The sequence below is a fragment of the Glandiceps talaboti genome, chromosome 5 (assembly GCF_964340395.1).
Source record: "Glandiceps talaboti chromosome 5, keGlaTala1.1, whole genome shotgun sequence".
Classification (NCBI taxonomy): Eukaryota; Metazoa; Hemichordata; class Enteropneusta; family Spengelidae; genus Glandiceps; species Glandiceps talaboti.
Genome location: NC_135553.1, coordinates 12,107,385 through 12,117,500, shown reverse-complemented (window position 1 = coordinate 12,117,500; position 10,116 = coordinate 12,107,385). Strand labels below are relative to the sequence as shown.

General features: G+C 37.4%; 2 protein-coding genes across 4 annotated transcripts in view; one reads left to right on the top strand and one right to left on the bottom strand.

The window, feature by feature from the left end:
- LOC144435702 (scavenger receptor cysteine-rich domain-containing protein DMBT1-like) overlaps positions 1–7,215 on the top strand; it is a 22,028-nt gene extending 14,813 nt beyond the window's left edge. For 2 of the 3 annotated variants that reach the window (XM_078124311.1, XM_078124309.1), the window contains exons 7-11: positions 1,388–1,744; positions 2,358–2,408; positions 4,062–4,418; positions 6,162–6,265; positions 6,746–7,215. In XM_078124311.1, the coding sequence (XP_077980437.1) occupies positions 1,388–1,744; positions 2,358–2,408; positions 4,062–4,418; positions 6,162–6,238 (842 nt within the window). In that variant the 3' untranslated portion in view covers positions 6,239–6,265; positions 6,746–7,215. The remainder of the gene's footprint in view (positions 1–1,387; positions 1,745–2,357; positions 2,409–4,061; positions 4,419–6,161; positions 6,266–6,745) is intronic. The other variant, XM_078124310.1, reaches the window with a different exon arrangement.
- LOC144435696 (uncharacterized) overlaps positions 1–10,116 on the bottom strand; it is a 443,695-nt gene that overhangs the window by 84,964 nt on the left and 348,615 nt on the right. The gene's annotated exons all lie outside the window — the stretch shown is intronic.

The following is a 10,116-nucleotide window of genomic DNA, read 5'->3' as shown; positions in this document are numbered from 1 at the left end:
TTATAGCCGAACTCTGACTTGTTCATTACTCCACACAGCAAATTTATTTCGGGTCACTGAACCACGTCTACTTGTAATTATAACACCGGGCACTTGTGGTCCATAAAACATGTATTCTTCAATGAATTGAAGATACGCTTTTCTCAGGCACTTTATTCAAACTGATTGGAGAGGAGAGAGACAGAGGGCTTCTACAGGTCATTGAAAGTTAGCGACACATCTTCTATCGGAGAACATGAAAGCCATTATTTGAATTGACTGTGCCTCAGTCAACCCAGCTCTATAACTGGGGACCTGGTAGGATGTAGGTTGCAATGTGAAGGCTTTAATCCTATGCGCTTAAATGGCTGCAATGGATTGTATGATCCCCGGGGAGTTGAGGAAGACTAAAGGGCCGTTGTGCCGTTCTGATCCGAGCCAGGGGTAATAATTGTAAAGCGCTTTGAGCACGGTGTGGGAAAGCGCTATATAAGAACCCAACATTATTATTATCAATTGCTTCAGCGTTGTTTGGACATAACAAGGGTTAAAGAAGTGTAAAGCTCCAAACTTTCTTTATAACACATAATTCCTCGCCTCTGTGACAGTGTACAGTAAGCCTCTTCTAAGCCAGATCTGTCGAATTTATGATAGTTTCGAGATGCAGAATCCCCATGGCATAAAAATGCAGTTGATGAAATAAACATTAGCTTTGTTCCATTTAATGAATATGGTGTAGATATCCATTTAGCCAAGAGGTTGCCTGTTGTATCTTTTATTTGGGTTCGTTACTGGGTAAGTTTTTGCTCAGACCTCTTTAACAATATTTTTATTTAACTGCTAAACGTGTTGAACGAAGTTATTATACCTCCAGATCTTCCATCAACTGGTTTGGCTTCAGTTTGAGTGAGATGTTTTTGTAGGAAGCATTAGTCTAGAGGGTGTCCGTGGCTTCCAATCCTTCTCCACGTCTAGAAGAATGAGGACTGATATAAAGTTTCAATTCAAACAACGCCACCCACACAGCATTTACAACATCATGTTTGTGTTACAATTCAATCAATCAAAGAATTCTGTCAAATAATAATAACTTAGTGTTAATTGTTGGCAGTTACATAACATCCTTATATGAACAATTTTTCGGTTATGAGTTCTGATTCGTCTAGACGTGGAGAAGGTTTCAAATCCACAGATAACCTCTAGACTAAAGAATTGCGTGTAGGTTTTCAAGTGACAGTATCTGTACAGGTCAATATTAGGAATAATATAAATATTATATTAATAATTCATTCATTCATTCATTCATTCATTCATTCATTCATTCATTCGTTCATTCATTCATTCATTCATTCATTCATTCATTCATTCATTCATTCATTCATTCATTCATTCATTCATTCATTCACAGCAACCTGTCCTGGTTCAACAACAATCAATCTTACACCCGGTGGCAGCGTTGACATAGCAACACCAAACTACCCTGCCAACTATCCTGATAATCTTGTATGTGATTGGGTAGTCTACGTCAGTAGTGGTTCCCCTACGATGACGGTAACATACAATGACTTTGATACAGAGAGTGATTCAGACTTTTTCTACGCTGGTCACGGAAATACAAAACTGAATGCTAAAAGTACTGCATGGGCTTTCAGTGGAGCTACTGCACCGGCAGATTTTAAATCAACTGAAGGAGCGGTGTGGTTTCAGTTTCAGTCAGATGGCTCTATAGGAATGAAGGGTTTTCACGTGACAGTGTCCGAAGAAGGTAACTTGCATCAGAAGTACTCATTTTCCAGGAAAATAATCTAGGTCGGAATTTAGCAGGACAATGCAAATAGCAATTTTCCTCAAACTTTTATAAATGTATATGGCCATTCATACTGATATACAAACACCAAATCTATTGTTACAACATTTGATACAAACTATCTACGGACTCTGATATAACTACACTCAGACAGACTAAGGTGGCGTCTCTGATATCAAGTTTCCCTCAAGTGGCAGAACATTCAACCTCATTCACTGTTACTATCTTGATTACATGGTGTTTATATCCACAGACCCAAGTCACTGCTATCACCAATTGGGTAGACTAAGTCTACCTCATACACAAACGATAGTTTTTGTCTGTGTCTATCTTTGTTTGCCCATAGGCTAATTTCCGTGGTCGTATAATATCGAACATTAAGTGATGTCTCCATATTTAAACAATAGATTCATATATAACAAACTTGTTTATATACGACACAACAATGACATGCAAAATGTCAAAACTGAAACAGCTTAATTAATATACCTCAATGGTAATCTTTAACTTATAGTAAGGTTAACTCCATGAATGCAATATGATTAAAAAAGGATTCTGTCATCTTTTGCAGCAACCATTAACACAGGACCATCCACAACCCTACCACTAGGAACACCACAAGGTAACATTTCATATCTGTATCTTCATCACTAATACTAATTTTTTAATGCCATCGCCAAGGCTTTTCAACAATCTTACGGGGATATCACAACATCGGCAAATTTCAAATACACTTCAAGGGAAAGTTCACGTCGTTTGATAAAAATGTGGATGCTAAATGTGATAAAATACGTTGGTTTCAGTACGGAGTTGGTATCTACCCGAACTTAGGCGGAAGCGACGTATAGAAGTCACAGAAGTTGCCTTAAAAGTTGCACTTCTGCCCGCTAAGTTCGGATTGATGTCAACTGTCTACTGGTAAGTGTAAGTGAATCAAAGCAACTCATTTTATTTCACTTCAACATCCAAGTTTTTATAAATAAGGTATGTTTTCCATTCTCAGAGACGGCATAAGTAATTTCAAAGCGACATACTAAAATGAGACTAAAGCAACATCATTTCTCCTACATGTATAGAATTATATTGGACAAAGTTCACACACAAATAACTCACTTGAATTCTAACAGAGCCCAAAAAGACAAACGACTCGGCCTTTGGTTACATCCGTCAACGAACAAGTAGTAAACACAGCAATACAATGTTAAGTGGCTATATAGTATAATAATATAAAGAGCGAATTCCCCAACACAATTACATGCACGTCTCTGACTACAGATTTACTCTTTGAGTTGCACGTGGAAAAAAAATTACGATCAAAATAAATAACAGATCTCTAGTTCTATTACTGTTTACGTGCAATGAATAGAATACAGATTCAATGACAGGGATCCAATAAACGAATGAGTATGCTATTGAATGTCCTTTGTAAAATTACTTGCAAGAGATAGGTGTAGTATATCACCTATTTTGACATACAGTGTGCATCTTCAGTGATAAATCGAATGGTGTGTTATTAGTATTTTACACTTTATTGTATTTCAAAGCAAAGAAAGAGTCGATTCCTGACAAGTCATTGAAGGTTAGCGACACATCTTCTATCGGAGAACATGAAACTATTATTTGCTTCAGCGTTGTTTGGACATAACAAGGGTTAAAGAAATGTAAAGTTCCAAACTTTCTTTATTTCACATAATTCCTCGCCTCTGTGACAGTGTACGGTAAGCCTTTTCTAAGCCAGACCTGTCGATTTTATGATACTTTACTTTAGTGGAGTTTCGCAATACAGAATCCCCATGGCATAAAAATGCAGTTGATGAAATAAACATTAGTTTTTTTTCCATTTAATGAAGATGGTGTAGATACCCAATTGGCCACAACGCCACCCACACAGCAGTTACAACACCATGTTTGTATTACTATTCAATCAATCAATCTAAGAATTCTGTCAAATAATAATAACTTAGTGTTTATTGTGGACAGTTACATAACGTCCTTATATGAACAACTTTTCGGTTATGACTTCGGATTCGTCTAGACGTGGAGAAGGTTTCAAATCCACAGATAACCTCTAGACTAAGGAAGTGTGTGTAGGTTTTCAAGTGACAGTATCTATATCTGTACAGGTCAATATTAGGAATAATATAAATATTATATTAATAATTCATTCATTCATTCATTCATTCATTCATTCATTCGTTCGTTCGTTCGTTCGTTCGTTCGTTCGTTCGTTCGTTCGTTCATTCGTTCGTTCGTTCATTCATTCATTCATTCACAGCAACCTGTCCTGGTTCAACAACAATCAACCTTACACCCGGTGGCAGCGTTGACATAGCAACACCAAACTACCCTGCCAACTATCCTGATAATCTTGTATGTGATTGGGTAGTCTACGTCAGTGGTGGTACCCCTACGATGACGGTAACATACAATGACTTTGATACAGAAAGTGGTTCAGACTATTTCTACGCAGGTTACGGAAATACAAAACTGAATGCTAAAAGTACTGCATGGGCTTTCAGTGGAGCTACTGCACCTACAGATTTTACATCAACTGAAGGAGCGGTGTGGTTTCAGTTCCAGTCAGATGGCTCTATAGGAATGAAGGGTTTTCACGTGACAGTGTCCGAAGAAGGTAAATGTACTCACTTTCCAGGAAAATAATTTAGGTCGGAATTTAGCAGGACAATGCAAATAGCAATTTTCCTCACACTTCTATAAATGTATATGGCCATTCATACACTATAAAACTATTGTTGCGACATGTGGATATAACTTATCTACGGACTCTGATATAACTACACTCAGACAGACTAAGGTGGCGTCTTTGGTCAAAGTTCACACACAAATAACTCACTTTGTCTAACAGAGCCCAAAAAGACAAATAACTCGGCCTTTGGTTACATCCGTCAACGAACAAGTAGTAAACACAGCAATACAATGATAAGTGGCTATATAGTATAATAATATAAAGAGCGAATTCCCCAAGTAGTATATCACATATTTTGACATACAGTGTGCATCTTTAATGATAAATCGGATGGTTTGTTATTAGTATTTTACACTTTATTGTATTTCAAAGCAAAGAAAGAGTCGATTCCTGACAATGCGTACTTCAATATATCTACCAATAGGTGTGTGACGTCACGTTATAGCCGAAAGCTGACTTGTTTACTCCAATATAGATTAGTATTGTCTGTAGCATAGCGGTTTCATTTCGGGTTTGTTTTTGTTCACTGAAATATGACACGTCTATTAGTAACTATGACTCTGGGCACTTGTGGTCCATAAATCAAGTATTCTTCAATGAATTGAAGATACGCTTTTCTCAGGCACTTTATTCAAAATGATTGAACAATCCTGGGGGAGGGGAGAGACAGAGCGCCTCTACAGGTCATGGAAGTTTCTCGACACAGCTTCTATCGGAGAACATGAAAGCTATTATTTACTTCAGCGTTGTTAGGACATAGCAAGGGTTAAAGAAATGTAAAGTTCCAAACATTCTTTATTTCACATAATTGCTCGCCTCTGTGACATTGTGCAGTAAGCCTTTTCTAAGCCAGACCTGTCGATTTTATGGTAATTTACATTAGTGGAGTTTCGCGATGCAGAATCCCCTAAGCTAGTCTGGATGCCAACTGAAGTGTGAGTGAAGGTATAAATGGTAACGATGCTGTATAGGAACTAGACTATCCCTAAGCATAATGAAATAAACATTAGCTTTGTTCCATTTAATGAAGGTGGAGTAGATACCCATTTAGCCAAGAGGGTTGCCTGTTATATCTTTTACTTTGGTTCATTAAGGTTTTGCCCATACAGTAACTGTACCTCGATCAACCCCCCCCCCCCCAGTCAGATTCTGAAGAACCTACCATTACCTACCATTACGATTTCAATAACAATAGAAACAGTCGACAATATGTTACTAATTAGGAGAAATCACAGAAGTTCCCTTACAAGTCCCATCCTTGCACTTCTCCCTGAGTTCAGATACATTTAAACTGCTTACTGATAAGTGTATTAAGTGAATGAATGCAACTTATTTTATCTCATTTTAATAACATCCAACTTTTTTTTTTAATTTCCAGTTACTATAGTAGTCTTCCTCAGTACTATACGAATTCACCCGACTGTTTCGCAATCACTCCCACTCAGGTCATTATTTCACACAAAAGAACACACTTGTGTTTAAAAATAACAACTTACATTTTATTCAAACCAAGAGACTTGAGCAAGTCTGATATGTTTAATAAATTGTTGACTCAGCAATTCTCAGTAACAAGAATGGTACACGTGTCTACTAGTACTTTCCTATCATGGGTCGATAGTCTAATGCAATAATTGTTAATGTATATGTTTTTTTCTGTGTTTTCATCAGAATCGTCAGCCTCAAAGCTATGTATTTCTTTCACCACTATTATGATGGCCTTACTAGTTTCATCATACCAATACTAAAGGATTAAAATACCCAATCCAGATTATGTAAGTATACACTATTGATAAAGATACTACGTAAAACCTGTGGTCATATCGGTCATATCATTTTGTCGTTTCTGCTTTAGTCTGGCTGGGACGTCCAAAATGAAAAAAATCGTAAACTTCTGCTGTACATTTTTTTCCAGAAAGTTCAACCCCGTTCTGATTTTAAATTAAGAAAAATAATCAGGGATCACCGTACAAATGTCAGGTCAAAATTATATAAAATTTAAGCTAGTTTAGAATCCAATATGGACGACGAATACTATCATGATTATTATCATCATCATCATCATCATCGCCACCACCACCACCACCACCACCATCACCACGACCATCATCACCACTACCACCGCCACCACAATTTCTACCATTATAATTTAATTTACAACTTTAAAAAATTGAAGAACCGCTTTTGCCAATCGAACAAAGCATAAAAATGATGTATGATATTAAAGTTATTCTTTTTTTATTTCTCCTTTCAAGCTAGACGCATTTGAAGACGTTTATGGAAATGCTGGATGGAAATAAACCAGTGGAAGTCTGTCCTGGTTCTATTGTAGCATACCAGTATTCAAACATGCATACATGTATCATTCCTACATTAGGATTATTGGGCCTTTTCTTAATCAGAAAACATATATTTTACTACCTGTTATTGAAATACAAATTCATATGCTTTATTTTGTCAGCGAGGAAGAAGGACTAAACTAATTATTACTAATAATATGATTAAACAAATTAGGTAATGAGGTCGGAGGTCCCTTCACTGACGTCATACAGACAACAATTATTTAGGCTGTGATTTAAATCGGGACCATCTCGTTCATCCGGCAACCCCTCCCTAATATACGGACCGTTCTGACAAACGACGCAATATGAGGAACTACTCCAGCCTATAGTACACTCACTGTTAGTTTTCATTAATATCGTGTGTATTATAGTGATATTTTGCACGAGGATAAAGAGATGTATTTATGATGCCTGACTTTACAAGAAACCTGATGACGTATTACTTTGATAATACTGAAGCATTAAATAGATAGATAGACACATACATACATACACACACACACACACACACATACATACATACATACATACATACATACATACATACATACATACATACATACATACATACATACATACACACACACACACACACACACACACACACACACGTACGTACGTACGTACATGCATGCAGGCAGGCAGACAGACAGACAGACAGACATACATACATACATACATACATACATACATACATACATACATACATACATACATACATACATACATACATACATACATACATACGGACGGACGGACGGACGGACGGACGGACAGACAGACAGACAGACAGACAGACAGACAGACAGACAGACAGACAGACAGACAGACAGACAGACAGACAGACAGACAGACAGACAGACAGACAGACAGACAGACAGACATACATACATACATACATACATACATACATACAGACAGACAGACAGACATAAATATATACATTACATACGCACGCACGCACGCACGCACACGCACACACACACACACATACATACATACATACATACATGCGTACGTACGTACGTACGTACATACATACATACATACATACATACATACATACATACATACATACATACATACATACATACATACATACATATAGCCTGTCTCATGTCAGTGTTCGCTGGCTCTGTTTACATACAACCACACAGAAACCAGAAACTGCACATCTGAATGAGATCAACCATTTATACATACTGTGAATAGACTCAGACATATGGGTGCCAATGTTACAATGCTTGCATTTGATGTCCGCCTGTAATTTTTAAAGTCAAAATGTCACAGGAAACTGTATTCACTCAATCATGCTATCTTAATATACCATGTGAAGTTCATTATTGGGCTCTCTGTGTGATTGTATCAAACAGGGCCAGTGAACACTACCATGACGTGTTGTATCGGAAGAACACCCAATGTCTAGCAGCTAGACTAGCTTTGAGTGAGACAGAACTCAGGGCTATCACGAAATAAAGTCTATGTTCCAGTTTACTCAATACATTGTCCCGTATGCAGTTTACCTTCTATATGCACTACATCTATATTTGCTGCTCTCACATATGTTACACTGTTACTCCATCAAACCTCTTTATAACAATTTGAATCAATCTGAGCTACAACCTTACTAACCTTTAGAGTGACCGTACATAATTCCATGTTTTCCATGACCCGACCGACCCTATGTTTCTTCAAACTGGCAAAACAAATGATAAAAAATGACGCCCTCTTTGGATCATTAGCAACTATTATAAACAATCATAACGTCACTGGTTGTACGATGGCAACCCCACGAAATTTTGGTCCAAAGTTTCCTCCTGACTGTACTTGTTATTCAGACTTAGATAATGATTATGAAATGAAAGCATCACCAACATGTACACATATGTTACCGACTTGTCTTTGGTGGTGATAGCTATTGACCAAATTCAAGTTGTAATCTCAGACGCACACAGTCTATCTCAGAGGTACCAGAATCTCAAGACACGTATTCAGTGGATAAACTCACAAGCACTCAAAACATTACTTTTGGTGAAGATGCTGTATGCTCAAACCAACAATACGAGAGCTTTTGGATTAGTTTTCCTTCACTTACAGCAGTTCAAACTAGATTGGGTCAATACGGCGTATTCCGGTTATCGAACTTCCGGTTGTTTCGCAGGAAAGTATCGCGAGAGGGCGCACCATATCTGACAAAGTGAGGGCCAGAATTTTCGTCATGGCATCTAATAGTATGGCGATGTATGAAGCTGTCAACAAAATGGGCGTAAAAGAACTCCGTGCATTCATAAAAGAGTGGAAAATTACTACTTCTAAATCTACTAGATATCACCAGAAATGCTGTCAATCTTGGTCTTGAAACACTAGAAAATGATAATTTTCTGAGAGAACGGAAGAGGAGACGAATAGTGGATGTCGGGCATCAAAAGATAGAACTAATCGACAGCGGAAACATTGAAAGTTGGACGGAGGACCTTCGAAATATACCCGATGTAGACATGATAAACATATTTCTTTACCTTACTGGTGTCTGTTGCTTGACAAAAGAACGATTACAAAATTACAAATCTGACAACAGCTTCCAATCTGATTAAAATCCGATGCAGATGTTGGCTAATCGTTCATTGCTATTTTACCTTCGTTATTTTGCCTGAATTGACCTTCTTGGTACATGTTTACATTTTTTAGCTTGCCTGATCGCCTCCTCTACGATCAGGCTAAAAATGTAAACATGTACCAAGAAAAATAATATCAGGCAAAATAACGAAGGTAAAATAGCAATGAACGATTAGCCGACATCTACATCGGATTTTAATCCGATTGAACAGCTTCCAGCTACAGTCATTGCAATATTGAGAGTTCGGTCGACTATTACCAAGCCACATGTTTATATTGTAACTGATGTCGCCGCATACTTAGGCCTTTCTTGTTTATTAGAACAGTGGTGTAGCACCACGGGTGAAATCATAAAACTTTGTACGGAAAAAAAACATTTCATGTACTGGTTATAAGTTGGCATAAACATATTTGTATTGATATACTCATCTTTACTATCACACTTTGGTTAGCTTGCTATTCTTCATTCAGGACCATCAGTGTATAAAAAAACGCATTGAAGTCGGCAACGAATCATAAATATTGTTATTGTGATTGATGTACCACACCGCCCACCCCTTCAATGAATCGGCCTTCCATGTAACGTTTACGTGGTTCACTCATCATGTCTTAGACCGATCTGATTAAAATCCGATGTAGATGTCGGCTAATCGTTCATTGCTATTTTA